This window comes from Python bivittatus, unplaced genomic scaffold (genome assembly GCF_059951505.1).
Source record: "Python bivittatus isolate LINGU-HERP-01145 unplaced genomic scaffold, Pbiv_v1 ctg000800_np1212, whole genome shotgun sequence".
Lineage (NCBI taxonomy): Eukaryota > Metazoa > Chordata > Lepidosauria > Squamata > Pythonidae > Python > Python bivittatus.
Window position 1 is genome coordinate 321,626 of NW_028277105.1, and position 17,841 is coordinate 339,466.

Consider the following 17,841-nt stretch of genomic DNA (forward strand, 5'->3'; position numbering starts at 1 on the left):
GGGATGTGCCTGCCTCCATCTGAGGTGTTGAGTTCACCTCTGTTTGTTTGCCCCAAGGATGAATAACACGTCAAACTGGTGCTTGGCAGCCGCTGAGAACTCTAACTCAGAGCAGGTGGAGAAGCCATGTGGAAAGATGGTCATGCTAAGAAAATACACTTGAATGTCAGATGATCGCAGTGGTGGGAAAGAAAAATGATTTCAAAGGGCATAGTCACACTACAGACTGGTTTAGGCTGCCCTCTTAAACATGTCTAATAGATGACTGAACACCACAAACTTGGTTCTCATAACAGGTGCATAGAACTGAGGCCCCAACAGAAAGTTCAGGGGTACTAATAGGACTATAGACACTTCCATACCCCTCTGATGTTTTAACATATTTATTTCTTTAAATGTGCACTGTTATTTCTAATTTTAAAAAATAAATAGGAAGCTGGCGTGCTGTGCAAAGCACCCATTGCCAACGGTTTTATTTCAAAGAACGCCTGCAAGCTTTCTTAGAAAATAAAAATGTTGCGAGGGTGGAATCCAGTGTGGTGTTTGGATGAGTCTCCCCCCCCGCCAAAAAAAGGATGGGGTAGTTGTGAATATTATTCTTTGGGAATGACAGGCGTGAGAGGGTATTAAGAAGCACTGAAACCATGTTTTGTTTTCTCAGGGGGCAGGCTGCCCTTTTGAAGAATGCTCAGAAGACGTTCATAACATACCAAATATGCCACCAAAGATGGGGAATCCTGGTTATAGCCTCGTTCAAAAAAATATTAACTTTTTCCTGAAGTATTTTGGGGAGTTGTAATTCTACTCTGTTGTTTCTTCCTTCTTGTCAACATTCTCATTCTTCTTTTCATGTCTTTAAAAGGGGTCAGGCCAGTTCTAGAAGACCATTTGTGGTTCTGAGCCATGATGGTGGTAACTTACCACCAAAACTGGACGTTCTGGGGAAGACCCCTAGCCAGGGAGTAAGATGGAGCTACTGCACCCATCTTCTGCTTATGGAGTCCTCATAGGGGTTAGCCTGGGTAATATGGGAACAAATACAACGGAGCCCTTATGTTATTATTACCATGAATTAAGTTGAACTGAATTGGGATTTAGTTCACCAGCTTTATTGCCCTTCTGGGGGCTGAACTCCTAATCTATCTGGAGAGCAGCAGGTAATAGATACTTCATTGGTTTTAGGTTTTCTGGAATCACAGACCAGAGTACCGGCTTTAGGAAACGGGATCAAAACAGCCGGTGTGGGGAAGTGAAGGAGTTGGACAAAGATTGAAAGACCCAGTTTCTAGTCCCTCCTCAGCCATGGATGCTCCAGGGGGACTTTCCGCCAATCCTTCTCCCCCAGCTCCACAGTTGGGTAGTGATGAAGGTGCTGGATTAGAAGTGGGGAGAGGCAGGTTCTATATCCCCACCACAATCAAAGTTCCCTGGGGGACTTTGGCCCAGTCCCTCCTCAGCACCACTGATGAAGGTGCTGGAGCTGAAGTACGGAAACCCAGGTTCTGGTTCCTCTCTTTGCTGGACATACTTTACAACAGTTTCTCAATGTGAGCAGCTTGAAGATGTGTGGACTTCAACTCCCAGAATTCCCCAGCCAGCATGGCTGGCTGGGGAATTCTGGGAGTTGAAGTCCACACATCTTCAAGTTGCCAAGGTTGGGAAATACTGCTTTACAAGATTGCTGTAGGAAAAAAATAGGAGGGAGGGTTATGTATGCTGCCAAATGAAGAAAGGGGGGAAGTATATCCAGCAGATGAATAGTCAAGAAGCTGACTGTCCTGTTCCCCCACAAACTTCCATACAGAAAACTAACACGGCAGCAAGAATTTCCAGAGTAGAAGCTTCCCTTTGGTGTGATTCATTTTTACATGCAGGGAGGGGTCTTGCCCCTAGCAGAAGGCATGGAAAAACACATTCCCCTGCCTGCAGTCCATAAATGATTCTCCCTCTCTTTGGCTGTAGCTTTTTCAGTTTATTGAAGAGTGTGTTCAGAGAAAGTGCACGGGGAGGCATATTGCGTGGCGTGCCCGAAGCGGTTTGCAGCTGCAGCACCAGCGTTCTCCTCCTGTTCCCACGCTCTTTCTTTTCTCCATCAGGTGCGGACCGCAGTTGCCCGTGGCGACATCGTATCGGCCGAAATTGCCTCCCGGGAGGCCCGCAACTTCTCCTTCATCAGCCTGGCGGTGGGCATTGCCGCCATGGTCCTGTGCACCATCCTCACAGTGGTGATCATCATCGCCGCTCAGCACCATGACAACGACTGGGACCCCTAGCGACCAATCACCTTTCTTTGGCCTACTCCCGTACCCTGACAACTGGTCACAACCGCCCTGGCAACAGCCGTCCTCGGGGATGGTCCTTGGCAACCGCCTCCCCTCCTCCTCCCCCGTCTTTGCCCTGGCCGACGACACTCGGAATGCTTGGCAACCCGTCTCCGCCCACTCCCCACCCACTCCCATCATCCCTGGCTGTTGTTGGCCTTGCTAGCCGTACCAACTCAGCAAATGACTTCCAGGCGATGCCATTCAGACGTGCTCCATAAGCTAAGGCTCCTAGCAAAATGCTTGCCCTCCCGTCCGTTCCTTCCCAGAATACGTTGCTTGCTTCTTTCCTTCCTGAGGAGTAGGCTCCGCCTTCTGTGACCAAGCGATTACCATCTTCCTCCCGCTGTGTTTGCATGCCTAGTGCTGCCCTTCTATGGACCGGGGCACCAGCGCAGTCTTGGTGAAGCCCTGTCTCTCTGCCCCCAGCATTGCTGTTTTTGCAAGTTTAAATTCTGCACCTCGTAGTGCTGGCCACTCTCGTCCCCTCCCCTCCATATCATCTCCTGCCCTCTTTTCTCTGTGGGCACTCCGTCTTTACAATAGCTAGAGGTACCCAATATTTGGAGAGCCCGATTGGCTATCTCCTTGTTTTATTTTTATTTTAGGGGTGAAAGGAACCATCGCTTCCGAACCAAGTGAAACAATTCCTGTCTGTAATTACAGGAAGGCATATATTTTCATACACTGTTTAGAGATGTTGCATTCGGTAAGCACGTAAAGCAGTGTTTCTCAACCTTGGCAACTTGAAGATGTGTGGACTTGTGGACTGAAGATGTGGCAACTTGAAGATGTGTGGACCCATGCTGGCTGGGGAATTCCGGGAGTTGAAGTCCACACATCTTCAAGTTGCCAAGGTTGAGAAACATGTAAGGAATAATCCACAGCCTGTTTAAAAAAACTTCCATTTTGTAGGGCTTAAAACATCATTCTTTTTATACCCTTCATTTCACACCACTGTTCTTCATTTCTTCCTTGGAGAAGACTGTGAAAGTTATTTTTTAACTCTGTACTTAGTTTGATTCCTTCCCATCTGGTTCCAAGTTCTGCAATCCATGTTCTTATGTTATCCTCACAACATTCTTAGCAGATGGGCTTGTAGAGTTTTGTTGCTTTTTAGACTTTTATTCAGACAGCCAACTCTTTTGCTATGAGGTGATACCCAGGCTGAATGATGCAAAGCCACATTAAAGTAAACTTGAAAGGAAGGAAGGGAGGGAGGGAGGGAGGGAGGGAGAAGGGAGGAAAGAGAGGAGGGAGGGAAGGAAGGAAGGAAGGAGGGAGAAGGGAGGAAGGAAAAGAAAGCAGATGGGAGGGGAAGCAAGGAAGCAAGGAAGGAAGGAAGGGTGAAGGGGGAAATACATTACAGTAATAAGAATTGCTAGACAGCAGCCAGCAAAATACCATAAGAAAACATTGCAAGATCCTTTCTAAAAAGACAGGGTGAGAGGGTGAAAAGTAACCGGAGGAGGAAAGATGTAGCAAAAGATCCAACTCTCCACTGATAGGGGAGTCCAACAGGGCCCTTTCCAGTAAGCAGGTAATGTCCGGCCAAGAGGAAAATCCAGAGAAAGTTTCCAGGGAAGATGTTTTCACAGCATCATATCTGAAATAAAGGAGTGAAGGAGTGACGTCTGGTCTGAATGTGGTGGTGAGACAATAGGATGGACTATACCCTTACAGATCAAAGGAGTGTAAATAATTTTTTTTTCTCCCCTACTTTAAATATTACCCAGCGGGTAGAACCAAGGTAGTACATTAGACAACTGGGTTTAGACAAGGTTTAGGTCCCTACTTGGCTACAACGCTGACTTGTATGATCATCTCTCACCCTAACCTACCTCAGGCTTAGTTAAAAAAATATAATAAATAGAACAGCATGGTAGTTGGCCAAGAGAAGGAGTGAGCTATTTTAGCTATTGCTGTAGCTAGCTTTCCAGGGAGAGGTTTGGGAAAAATATTTAAAATTGCAACCCACACCTATGGTCTGTAATCAAACCATGGTCTGTAATCCACCACTTCGGGGATGTACAAACTGACTCTTGGAGACATTCTGTATGATCCACTAGATATGGATATCTTACCTTATAGTTTCTGTCTGGAAGTGAATGTAAGATATTTTTGAATACTCTTTTCTATGAACGTCCCTGCAGGTAGTAAATTAGCAGAGAAGAGAGACCGATGCTGTCTTTTTGAGGTGCTAGTTTATTACATGCAAGTAGTTTGATATCAACAGGGGAGAACAATTTACAAAAACAACTCCTCTGATTTACAAATGGACATGACACAATTCAGACTTCGACACGCCTCATTCTGTGTAACAAGTAGATCAACTCTTAAGTTGCATTGACCAAAAAGGTTGGATGGTTTAATGGGCACTCAAAACTGTATGTTTCAGGGATCAGGCTATGGGGAGGCTTCCATGTAGAAAAGTTTTGCGTTATTTCTCACTTTTAAGGCCTCCCGTCGTCTCTCATCTGTGCCAAATCTCATGTTGTCATATGAATTCATTCCCATTCATTCCCTCCTTTTTTTTTTCCCTTCGATGTTGGACTCTATATTCTATCTCTGTTTGCAAGTGACATGGTTACAGAATCTCTGTTAATTAATAAAGACACTTGATTGATTGCCAGCATCCTACGTAATTGTATTTAAACCCCATTGTGCCCCCGAATGGGTTTGTGGGCCATTTGTCGGAAGAGGTAGGGCCTTTCTACCCCATTACAACATCCTCACTGTTTTTTTCTTTCCTGCTTCTGGCTGATTTCAACTCCTGCATTGACATCCAGATGGATGCAAGCGAGCGGAAGGTTCAACCTCCCTTCCCTCACCCCAATCAATCTTTTCTCACCTCCTCCCCCACTTTCCCCCCCTTTGGCTTAGCATCCCCAATCCGAGTTTCCCAAGTTCTGCGGTCTCTTAGGAGATGGTTGCTTGGAAACCGCAAAAAGGGATATGTATGGATTCAAAGCAATCGCTGGGCACGTGACAGCCCGAGGAGAGCATGGAGGGAACTGGGAAAACCTATAATAATAGTTAAGGAGAACAGGAGATTTTGGCTTTGCTTCACTACGGCAGAATCTCCTGCTGAGTATCTTGCCCGCAAGGTTTCCTTTTAATATGGATTTTATATATTAAGATTCCTTCCTCCCCGTGCAAGCAAGTGCCACTCCCAAAATTCTGCTTTCGGTATAAATTTGCACATACTTTGCTACTTCGCTTTGGTTTCCAGCATGCAGGTTTTCAAAATAGCATTTTTTTAAAGATTTTTTTTTTATCCAGCCTTTATTATTTTTATAAATAACTCAAGATGGTTTCGGTTTCTCCCCTCCTTCCCCAAAATGGCATGAAGAGTAAGCTTTAATGGGCTACAAAAACGAGATTCAAAGCAGCCCTGAAGATGCTGCTTCTTTACTGAAAATGGAGTCATTTAGTCTAATTTGTCTAACTGTGGGAGGACCCCAAATACCCATCAAACTTGGAAGCCTTATCCGCAATGAACGTCCTTCTTTTCTGCTGTTCCTCTGATTTTATGAAAGCAGTGTGTTTTCTTGCTAATCTGCACAACTGAAATGATTAGAAATTTGTCTTGAAAAAACTTGGCATTAATATAAAGTCTAATACCTTGAGGATAGTGGCTTCTGTGCAAACTCTCAAATAAAATTCCTTGTTTGGACTTGTACAGTGTGATCCTAGAATCACAACATACGTCAAGCTTTGAGCCCGAGTTGTGGAGAAGGAATATGGGAATTGTCATCTATTTTATCTGCGGTACTTCCAATTGTCTCATAAAGGTCCCTTGAATTGCTGAGATTCCACTAAGTACAACCCACATATTTCTCATGAGGATTAAACAGGTGCTTATTTTAACACCATAGGAACTGGAGCGCCAAGGGCCAATTTCATATTTTTATTTAGCGAGCCTGTGTGATAGCATGTGATGTATTCAGTCTAATTTTCCATACGTAAGAAAGTCAGAGGGATAAAGCAAATGGTGTTGGATTGGCTGCAAAGACACCGAAGCCTAAATCCTTCTCAGCCACAAATTTCACAGTGCCATGCACCGGCTCTTTCTCTTTCCGGTTGCCCACCTGAATACAATGAAAATGCGATCCACAAATGCTGACACAGTAAAATTATTTTATTCAGGCAAACATTTTCTGCATGGCCTGAGCCAATCTAGCATCTCGTGCCCGGATCCGCTCGGTAACCCTTTCTAGTTCCCGGCGAGCCGCTCGGTTTCCTGGCTCGACCCGCAAAACTCCCTTGAGATCTTGGGCTGCCCCCTCCAAGTCGTTCATGGCATCGTAAGCCAGGCCTCGACGAAACAGGGCCTTGGTGTTGGCCGGCTGGAGCACCAGAGTCTTGGAACAGTTGCGAGCCGCGTTGGCCGGCTGGTGCAGCCGTAGCTGACAGGCGGCCAAGTTGGTGTGAAGCTCCGCCTTGATCTGGTCGTAATCTGGGGGAGGAGCAGCCACCACGAGCAGGCGCAAGGCCCTAGCGTAGCGCCTGGCCGCCGCGCCAATGGCTCCTGCCCTGTACAGCTCGCTTCCATGCTCTTTATTGCTGAGAACCAAGTCCCACTTTTCACTTGCGCTCATCTCCCACGAGTCTTTGGCCTCAGTGAAGTTTGCCAGCTGGACGGTGATGGTGCCGCCTCCTGTCAACCTCAGTTCCGCCTGTTCCCCTGCCAGCATGGTTTCCAGACCACAGTCCACCACACTGTCCCACTCGGCATCGCCCCCGCCCAGCTCCACTTCAGCCCACCTGCAGGATGGGTAGCTCAAGGGCCCTTCAGAACTGGCCTCAATGAAGACCTGGCAGATGGACCCTTCCTTTGGTTTATCTAAACCTGTCCCAGCCTTCAGAACCAGCTTGACAAACGTGCCGTCTGGGCAAGCCCAACACACCCCTGGCTGGGACTGGATGGGAGGGGGCTGGTTCTCTTTTACCTTGTCCCCAAGGTCCTTTTTTCCATTTCCAAGGGATGCATCTTGGATGTTTTTGTCACAGCTGGAGGATCTCTGGTCTGGCTTCTTGCCCTCTTCCCGTTCTCCAGCAGTCTGGCTCTTCGGACAACCCAACTCTGAACTTGCCATCCCTTTCTCCTCCAACCTGAGGTTCCGAGTCCAGTGACGAGAAAGTCCTGGGTCCCACCAAGAGAGAGAAGGGGAGTTATTCTAATGTTGAACTCCAACTTCAGCAGAACTAAGAACTCCAGTTCTTAGCCAAGAACTGCTAAGAAGGCCATGGAAAGATATTCAACAACTGAAGAGTTGACATACAGAAGTTGTATTCCCTGCAAACAACCTCGATCCTTCTGTGACTCAGCCCTGGGTATTGTACTAAACCAGGTTTTGTTGAATAAACCAACTGACCGGATTTGTAAAACATACTAAGCCACAAAGCATGGTTCACGAATGGCCACAGTTGGATTTACAATTACACCAGAACCAAACAAATCACAGGATAATTCAGTGTACTGTGAGAATCAAATCAAAGCAATTTGGTGGCTAGAGGGGTGGATGCAAACCCAGTTGCTTTTTTCTCCAAATCCCACTTTAAGGTCAAGTTTCACTCTGTGATCTCAAAACAATAAAACAATCCCTGCCATTCATTTCCATACCTGTAAAACAGGAATAACAGCAGCTTAAATCATAACATTGGTTATGACGAAAAACAAAGATGAGGAAGCCTAAGAATGGATTATAGGAAGGGGAAAAAAAAACTAACGAGGATAAAGAAATCCTGTTCCCTGTTTGCCCTCGTCCTTTCATTACTAGTATTTGTCTGTGCAGTATCTGTTGACATTTGCTGCAATTTCTCCCAGGCAAACAGAAAACTCATCCTCCTTTAACAATATCACAGTACATTCCCTAGTAGTTTCATAACACTTGTATTTAGTAGCTAATTTTTAGCTTATTTTCTCTGTCTTTTCTACACCACACACACACACACACGCATCTTACACACCCAGTAACAGAACAGAGGGTCTCCATCAATCCTCCATCTACTTCCCTCGCATGTGCTTTTCCAACAGATCATTCCTGCGCCAAAGGTACTGAGTGTGTGAAAGTCCAATATACCCTAACCCCCCCCCCCCGTTAAGATTTACCGTCACATCTCCTTTCTCTTACGCTTCTTGCTGAGTCCCCATTCTTAGTGCAGGATGGAAAAGACTGCTGTGACGAGAGATGGGGGTGCAATTTAGCTTCTGGCTCAGTTACATCCTCTAATTTCATCCCACCATCCCCCCTTCTTTCTTCTTGTAACGTCATTTCCTCAGCAACCACCTGTCTTAGTGACTATTGTATGTTGAGACCGTCCCTCAAAAGAAGCCAGGATAGAGGCAGACAGGGAAAAAAACAAACAAACCTGGAGAAGTAGGGAAACCCTTTCTGATCACCCCACCCCCATTATAAGTTTGGAGATTCCTCCACCATTTATGGTCTTCTCTTGATCTTGAAAGCTCACTAGGGAGCTTCTGACGAAGGAGGTCCAGCAACTGAGATTTAGCCATGACTTTTAAGAGGGCATGGTTTTGAAAGATGAGCTCAAAAGGTCCCTGAGATTTCCATCATTTTGTGATATAAAGCTGAAGTTCTGGAGCATCCTTATCCAGGAGCAAGGTCCAATGAAGGTAACAGGGCTTAAGTAGTTGGTCGGTTGATTGGTTGGTAAGTAAGAAGTTAAGGGTTGGGCCTGACTTGTGGTCTGAACAAGGAGCTTCTTTACAGTTTCAATCCATCTGTTGAAAATAATCTGTAATCTGATAATCTGAACTCTTCCAAGGACATTCCAGCTATCTCTTCTCATCTATCCATTTTATTGATTGTCCTTTTCTTTTACTCAGCCCTGACAAGCACAGCAATTTTTCTAGTCCCTTATCTACTCACATTACGCCTGCAAAGTATAGGAGTTTCAGTTTCCTGATCATTGTCTTGAGAGAACCATCAGTCTTTATTTCATCCAGGATTAACTGATTGACTCTTCTTACTATCCACAGTGCTCTTGTTTGTGTGTATGCGTGCACCTGTGTATATATATTTATATTTCATACTTATATATATGTATATTTCTGAACACACATGCAGGCACACACACACATATATGTTTATAAATATATTCAAGTAAATATACTGCATCACCCAAACAGGTTGATGATTAATTAGTCTTACTTTATTTTGTATGGGGTCGGAGAGCCTCTTGCTAAAATTAAAAATAATTAAAATATATCCTGAAATGCATATTTCATTTTTATTGATTAAATGTACCATATCTACCTCTAGGTGAAATTATTTAAAGTCTTTGTGCCACCTTTCAGAACATACCCTTCCCAGAGCTTAGCTGACAGCTGTTGGACACTCTGAAGGCTGCTTTCATCCTTTCTAAAGTAATCAGAGATAGCAACTCATTATGCATTTCACTGAGATACTGTAGATGTTTAGAATATTTAGGATATTAGCTTTTCCTCATGTTAAAAGACCAACTTCCGTTTTGTGGCTTTTTCCTGTTTAGCTCCCACCCTCTGGAGTTGATTCTTCCTCGAATGCCTCTGGACTCCAATCTCCTCCATTTAAAAAGGCCCTTAAAATGCTTCTTTCAACAGGCCTTTTACAAAGCCAGACAAATTGTGCTTGTCATTGTTCAATACAGTTTAATATGATGGTTGGGTTGGTGTCAGGAAATGTCTTGTATTGATTATTTTACTGGTAGTATTGATTTATATTTTATTGTTTTACCTGCACAGCTCTTAGGTATAAGCACAAATAAAATAAAAATAATTAGTACTCCTCCTCTTAGTAACCATCAATACTTCACCGGAGTCGTCTGCTAATTCTTTCTCAACATCCAGCTTTCACAGCCAAACGTTGCCACTGGAAAGCCCACTGGTTGAATTATCCCAAACTTTGTCACCATAGAAATATACTTATTATCCAAGATTTTGCCTGAAGTTGCCATTTCCTTCCTCCCTAGGATTAATTCCTTTACTCCTCCAGTACTCCATCTAGCTTTATCTATTCTTGAGCCCCAGAAATCAAAGCGTCCATCCTTGCTTCTTCACCATCATCAACCTGAAGTTCACTAAGTCCAGTGGCTGACGTTGCCCCATTTTTTTCTCTTCCCCTTTTCATAAGGCACTTTTCTAAGCCTTCTCTCCTTTCTGCCAACAAAGTGATCACATCTGCACATTTCAGACTGGGAGTGTTGCAAACTCAGTGGGATTTCAAGAGATCAGATCTCTTCTGTTCCTGCCATAATAGATTCACTGCGGACGTTAAACACATGGAGACAATGTGGATCACTGTCTCATTCCCTTCCTTATTGTGAGTCACACTGTTTCTCCAAATTTAATTTTTACAGGAGTTTCTTGTCCTATGTGCTATGGTTTCCATGTTAAGAGTGCAAATGTCAATCAGTTTTAGAATAATTAGCAAGAGACTATGATCAGATGCATTTCTGTGACACTTTAGGGCAGTGTTTCTCAACCCCAGCAACCTTAAGATGTGTGGACTTCAAGTCCCAGAATTCCCCAGCCCACATGTGGGCTGGGGAATTCTGGGAGTTGAAGTCCACACATCTTAAAGTTGCTGAGGTTGAGAAACACTGCTTTAGGGAATGGAGTCGAACATTATGTTAAGGCATTATGTTTCCTCAACTATGGTTTGTTGACTGAGTCTGAACTGACTAGGTTCACATGCAAGCTCTTGTCCCCTGCTAAGCCATGGGATATTCCCTGGGGGACTCTGAGCCAAACTCCTCTCTCAGCCCAATTCACCTCACAGGATTGTTGTTGTGGGGCAAAATAGGAAAACTGTAAGCATGCTGTACAAAAGGGAGATTAAAAATCTAGCAAACAAGCCTTAACAGCTCAACTCACACCAAACACCACAGTACCATGTCCCCTTCCCCATTCATGAGAGAAAGGAGCGTGTGTGTGTGTGTGTGTGTGTGTGTGAAAGAGAGAATGCACATGTATTTTCTCTATCAAAAGATCAATAAATTATATTATTATTGTTGGCCACACAGTCAGCCAGATGTTTGGGCTGGATTTGGCATTTTTATACACCTATCGAGTCTCCAAGCTAGAGAAATGAATGCACTCTGGTGTAGATTTGCTAACACTTTAGAAGACAAAAAGAAGATTCAAAAAGATTTATACAGGTCTGAACGGAGAGCTGTAGTGAACAGGGTGACATTTTAACAGCCTTGTACCTGGAGAGAAAAGAAATAATGAAAGGTATAGGATTGCAGTTGCTGGCTTTTCAGCTGCACATGCGTAAAAGATCTGGATGTTCTAATAGATCACAAGCTGAACATGAGCCAACAGTGTAATGCAGTTGCCAAAAAGGTAAATGCTATTTTGGGATGTATTAACAGGAACAGAAGTGCAGTTCACAGAAATAAACTGACTGGGTTTCACATGGAAGACTGTGTGACAAAGCAGCCTTCAAATATTTGAAGACTTGCTGTCATATAAAGGAGGGAGTAAATTTGCCTTCTCTGGCCTCAGAGGGTAGGATGAGAATGTGGGTTGGAACCACAGGGAAGGAGAATCAGGATAAATACTAGGAATAATTTCCTGACAGTAAGACCTGTCAACCAAAGGCACAGGTTGCCTCCTGAGTTGGTATATTCACCTCCACTGGAGGCTTTTAAACATCTGTTCCAAATGCTTTAGCAGATCCTGCACCAAACAGGAGGTTGGAGGAGATCACTTCCGAGGTCCCTTCCATCTCCGATACTGATTGCACTCTCCTACGCCATGCATCCCTTCAACCATGCCCCACGATTTCCCTTGAATTAAGCATTTCTCATCCAAACTTGGTATGTCCTCCCATTTCTGGTTAGCATGAACCCAAGGTTCACTGGTGATTCCATATTCACATTTGTGCTAACTGGAAACAGCAAGCCATCCAGGTTTGGAGGACATTTCAGCTTGAGATGAATCTCAGATCACCGTTTAAAGTTTGCATGATGGTTGTAGGGAATGGAGAAGGCACTTGGTTGGCTTATCTTGTTCTATGTAGTATGTATGCTTCCTGGCAGAGAATACTAAGACTAGATCCGGGGTCCCAAAACTTTTCAGCTCAACAACCCCTTCATGAAGTTTCAGATTGTTCATCAACCCCCAAGCATTATATGAAAATAATGTAATAAATGCTACTTTAACTTACAGGGAGTCCCCAGTTTAACAACAAGTTCCGTTCCCAAGGTCTATCCTTAAGTCAAATTTGTATGTAAGCCAGAACAGTATTATTGTATAATACCATGTAAGTAGTATTGGGTAATTAACTTGAACCATTGTGTATTTAACTCGAATCATTGTGTATTTAAGTCAATTTTTGTTACAATTGGCTCCATTCTGAATACTACTACTGCTACTAACAATAATGGATAGTCCCATTGACCCTTGGGGGTCGATAATGACCGCTTTGGAGCATCCTGGACTGGATGGAGGGAAAAAAAGAAATCCAGAAATACGGCATAAATACGCACACACACACACACACACCACACAGCTAGAGAGAAAGATCTGTAGAAATTCCTAACAGATTTTTTTTCCAGACTTAAACTGGGGTGCAACGGAATGAATTCCAGGAAGGAGCAAAACTAAAACCTTGTAGATGAGGTCAAGTCTTCTTGTACTTAAGAACAGCATGATATTATTAGAGACAGCAGCACCAGGCTGGGTGGACTGCTTCCTGCAACGGGCTAAGTGTGCCACCTCTGGACCTGAAGGATGCAGGGATAATAAAACTACATCTCCCACAATGCTCCTCTCCACCCTTCACAGCTGCTTCCCCCCTTCCTTCCTTCCCTCCCTCCCTCCCACAAAAGCCATTTCTGCCGCACAAAGTGGAGCTTTCCAGGCTGACTGGCCCCATTTCTTCAAGAAGATGGTGTGACTCATATTTAGTGGTAGGTACAGCGCTGGAGAAAGGAAAAGAAAGCAAGCGAGCCAGCACTTTTGGGTTTTGGGGTGGGGGGTGGGAGTAGGGGAGTCTGGTTGGTGAAAGCAGAAAGCTGGGAAGACCAATCTCCGAGGCTAGCAGGAATGGGAAGAGGTTTAACCCAAACAGCATCCAGAAGTCAGACTCCTCTGAACAGCTGTACAGGGATGCCTGGATGCTCCAGGTCTTGTAAGAACATTCCTGATTTTTTTCCTCCCTTTCCAATTCAGCCTGCGGTTATGTGGCTCGGAAAATAGCAGCATTCCTGCGCCACAAGGATCTGGGAGAGCCTGTGTCGGCTTACAAGAACCTGATGTGCCAAGCAGGTGAGAGACAGATGCCCCCTCTCCCGGCGGCCAGCTCAGTCTGCTGGCAAAATCTCCTTGGAGAAAAGGGTTGGGACTGCCGGGAATTGCAGAAGAGCACCAGGTGGGGTAAAGCTGCATTAGGATCTGGATGGCCCTGATGGACCTCACTGCTGTCTTTTCTTGCAGACCCCCCCAAAATGGCAGCATCGTCTCAATCCGTCCCTTACTCTGCCAGACGGAAGTATTCCCCTGCGGCTACTTCTGAAGTCAGAACCCAGAAGCCAAATTCCTGATGAAATGCAATAAAAAGGATAGCAAAGCGGAAAATGACGGTTTGTTTGACAAAATCCTGTGGGTACAGGAAGCGAACAGACCCGAGAATCCCTTATTCTGTCCTCCTCTCGTTGTTCCACTATGAACCCAAACGTAAATAAAGAAGCATTTCGTGCATTTAGAAATACAAGCGAGCATTTACAAAGGTGATTTTGTGATGGGGGGGGTGAGCTTGCAATACAGAATTCACATTGATTCCTTTTTGACAGTAATATGGAGCAATCTGAGACTGGTAGATTCAGAGATTGGATTTGGCAAAATGTGGTGATGGAATGGAAATACAGAACATTTTCTCTTCCTCAGAGAGAGAAAGAGTGAGAGAAGAGAAAAAAGTTCTGTCTTGCAAAAAGAATCACAACTTTATGAATCTACTTTGTTGTTTAATAGAACCTGAGATTTAGTAAACAAGTTTGATGTAAAAACAGTGGTGGACTGACATACTAAAGATTCTTAAAGCGTTCATATTCAGTTTTGTTTTAAATGGTGCTTTATACTGTTACAGTGAATTTTATCTTCATGATAGCATATATTTGTTATTTTTGTTACTTTTATTATTTAATAATCCCTTATTTATTAAAAGCATATTGTTATTCTTTTTACATATACACATCCATTCCTCTACAGTGGGGCAAAAAAGTATTTAGTCAGCCACCAATTGTGCAAGTTCTCCCACTTAAAAAGATGAGAGAGGCCTGTAATTTTCATCATAGGTATACCTCAACTATGAGAGACAACATGGGGAAAAAAATCCAGAAAATCACATTGTCTGATTTTTAAAGAATTTATTTGCAAATCATGGTGGAAAATAAGTATTTGGTCAATATCAAAAGTTCATCTCAATACTTTGTTATATATCCTTTGTTGGCAATGACAGAGGTCAAACGTTTTCTGTAAGTCTTCACAAGGTTTTCACACACTGTTGCTGGTATTTTGGCCCATTCCTCCATGCAGATCTCCTCTAGAGCAGTGATGTTTTGGGGCTGTCGCTGGGCAACACGGACTTTCAACTCCCTCCAAAGGTTTTCCATGGGGTTGAGATCTGGAGACTGGCTAGGCCACTCCAGGACCTTGAAATGCTTCTTACGAAGCCACTCCTTCGTTGCCCGGGCGGTGTGTTTGGGATCATTGTCATGCTGAAAGACCCAGCCACGTTTCATCTTCAATGCCCTTGCTGATGGAAGGAGGTGTTCGCTCAAAATCTCACGATATATGGCCCCATTCATTCTTTCCTTTACACGGAGCAGTCGTCCTGGTCCCTTTGCAGGAAAACAGCCCCAAAGCATGATGTTTCCACCCCCGTGCTTCACAGTAGGTATGGTGTTCTTTGGATGCAACTCAGCATTCTCTCTCCTCCAAACACGACGAGTTGAGTTTAGACCAAAACGTTCTACTTTGGTTTCATCTGACCATATGACATTCTCCCAATCCTCTTCTGGATCATCCAAATGCTCTCTAGCAAACTTCAGACAGGCCCGGACACATACTGGCTTAAGCAGGGGGACACGTCTGGCACTGCAGGATTTGAGTCCCTGGCAGCGTAGTGTGTTACTGATGGTAGCCTTTGTTACTTTGGTCCCAGCTCTCTGCAGGTCATTCACTAGGTCCCCCCGTGTGGTTCTGGGATTTTTGCTCACCGTTCTTGTGATCATTTTGACCCCACGGGGTGAGATCTTGCGTGGAGCCCCAGATCGAGGGATCAGTGGTCTTGTATGTCTTCCATTTTCTAATTATTGCTCCCACAGTTGATTTCTTCACACCAAGCTGCTTGCCTATTGCAGATTCAGTCTTCCCAGCCTGGTGCAGGTCTACAATTTTGTTTCTGGTGTCCTTCGACAGCTCTTTGGTCTTGGCCATAGTGGAGTTTGGAGTGTGATTGTTTGGGGTTGTGGACAGGTGTCTTTTATACTGATAACAAGGTCAAACAGGTGCCATTACTACAGGTAACGAGTGGAGGACAGAGGAGCCTCTTAAAGAAGTAGTTACAGGTCTGTGAGAGCCAGACATCTTGCTTGTTTGTAGGTGACCAAATACTTATTTTCCACCATGATTTGCAAATAAATTCTTTAAAAATCAGACAATGTGATTTTCTGGATTTTTTTCCCCATTTTGTCTCTCATAGTTGAGGTATACCTATGATGAAAATTACAGGCCTCTCTCATCTTTTTAAGTGGGAGAACTTGCACAATTGGTGGCTGACTAAATACTTTTTTGCCCCACTGTATATTTATTTAATGCAATAGAACAAAGAGAGAAAAAGAAAAAAGCAGGACAACAAAGTTCTCCCTCTCTCTCTGCTGCATTTTTTGTCACAAGTTGTTGTGGTTGTTTTTCTTTTTAAAGTATTTTATAAATCTTTAGTGTTTGAATCATGTTGTCATCCATCCAAAAATATTCAACTAAAAGGCAGATTCTTTTCTCTTAAAATGTTCCTTTTTAAATGCTTAACCCCAAAAAAGCTTTTTCTTATTGCTATGGGGGTCAAAGTGTTTAGTAATATATAGTAATCATTCAACTATCCACTTACTCAGCAGCTGAAGAAAGGAAGTCAATATATAAATATGGCTGCAACAATCTGAGAAGGTATTTATATCCTTCCTGTCAGGCAACACATACCCATTATACCTTTAAAAAAATACATGGATCTACAATAAATACAGTCTCCAACCAAACAAGAGGGCTTTATAAACACAGGACAAATGCTTTCTGTATTCCAGCCAGGTAAAAGGATAGCAAAAACTTCATTACATGAAAGGATGGAAGAAAGACACCTAGGATTTAAACTTTGAAGGCTCACATACAGACAAGGCTGGATTCCTGTATTCTGCAGCAGCTGATCTTCTGCATAGATATTGCTTCTAATTTGCTTTAAATGTTTTTTTCTAAGTGTGCTGAGCCCTTGAAGGGTCTGCTGAGCGCTGGGAGTTGAGTCTTTAAAAAAAATCAAGCTTTGCCTTCACAAAGTCTAATAGTTTTAGAACTGAGAAAAAATCTTTTGGACCTTGTAAGAGAACAGTACCTGGAAGGAATTATTTGAAGTGACAGGCAAACCAGCCACACCACCATTTATTCAGGCTGATGAGGAAACCTGAAAGAAACTCCCTGGAAGAACTATTTTAAGGAACAGCAGCATCGACCTGGCCGGAATCGTGATGAAAGGCTGCAATTTTATATTGCATTTTTATATGCTGGTGCATGTGTTAGCAGATGCATTTATTTTATGCCATCGTTTTGTGCAACCCAGAGTGGGGTGCACTACAACACTACAAAAGCGGGGGGGGAAGTGGTAGGTCTGTAACATTTACATTTTTATTCTCAGAAAGCTTGCTCAATGCAAATTACAGTGAGGTTAGGTTACAGTAGTGAATAGACTGAAATATAAGAAATCATGCTAATTAATTCAATTTTAGAGATAAAAATAATACTAAAAATATTCATGTGCTCAGAATGACAATAGCGTATGTATGCTTTCTGAACGGCCAAAGATATGCAATAACGACTGTTTTAAAGGTAGGAAGGACAGCCCACTCAACGCTGACAAAAATCTTAATGTGGAAACAAAAAACTGAACTACAATTCCCAGTAGCACGCGAGAGAAGCAGCACGCGCACGCGCTGTTTGACAGTGAAAAAAACTTTCTTTGTACGCATGCGCACATAACGTTGAACCACTCCACCGCACGTGGTCGGGATAGGACTTACCTGCTCCCCCACCCTCACAGAATTCGTTGACGCACAGCGAAGCAAGCTCTGTCCGTAGCGCTAGAATTCAACGCATCACGAGAAGCGTCAACCCCATCTACGCACGCGTACTTCCGTTCAACGCTGACCAACCCCTTACAAACCGACCTCCTCGAGGCGCTAGCGTGCCGCATGACAGGCCGTACGCATGCGCATTTCCGTTTCGATGCGCTTCCGCTGTACCATT

The 17,841-nt window shown here is 43.8% G+C and overlaps 2 protein-coding genes and 1 long non-coding RNA gene across 3 annotated transcripts in view; 2 read left to right on the forward strand and 1 right to left on the reverse strand.

The window, feature by feature from the left end:
* The window catches only part of PRRT1 (proline rich transmembrane protein 1), a 28,675-nt gene extending 23,977 nt beyond the window's left edge, over nt 1-4,698 (forward strand). Inside the window, exon 4 of the mRNA XM_088128618.1 lies at nt 2,097-4,698. Coding sequence (XP_087984744.1) covers nt 2,097-2,273 — 177 coding nt within the window. The 3' untranslated portion in view covers nt 2,274-4,698. The remainder of the gene's footprint in view (nt 1-2,096) is intronic.
* Nucleotides 4,699-5,023: 325 nt separating this feature from the next.
* FKBPL (FKBP prolyl isomerase like) lies at nt 5,024-17,803 on the reverse strand. Its single transcript, XM_088128617.1, has 2 exons — nt 17,616-17,803; nt 5,024-7,467 (listed from the first exon to the last, which is right to left on the reverse strand). The coding sequence occupies exon 2, from the start codon at nt 7,418-7,420 to the stop codon at nt 6,467-6,469; it is 954 nt and encodes a 317-aa protein (XP_087984743.1). The 5' UTR covers nt 7,421-7,467; nt 17,616-17,803; the 3' UTR covers nt 5,024-6,466.
* LOC103067059 (uncharacterized) lies at nt 13,143-14,047 on the forward strand. Its single transcript, XR_456794.3, has 3 exons — nt 13,143-13,244; nt 13,507-13,602; nt 13,771-14,047. It is a non-coding gene; the product is annotated as an uncharacterized LOC103067059 (long non-coding RNA).
* Nucleotides 17,804-17,841: the final 38 nt, after the last annotated feature.

Bases quoted from the DNA above. Each gene is read 5' to 3' on its own strand.
- FKBPL (XM_088128617.1), bottom strand. From the start codon at position 7,420: ATGGCAAGTTCAGAGTTGGGTTGTCCGAAGAGCCAGACTGCTGGAGAA.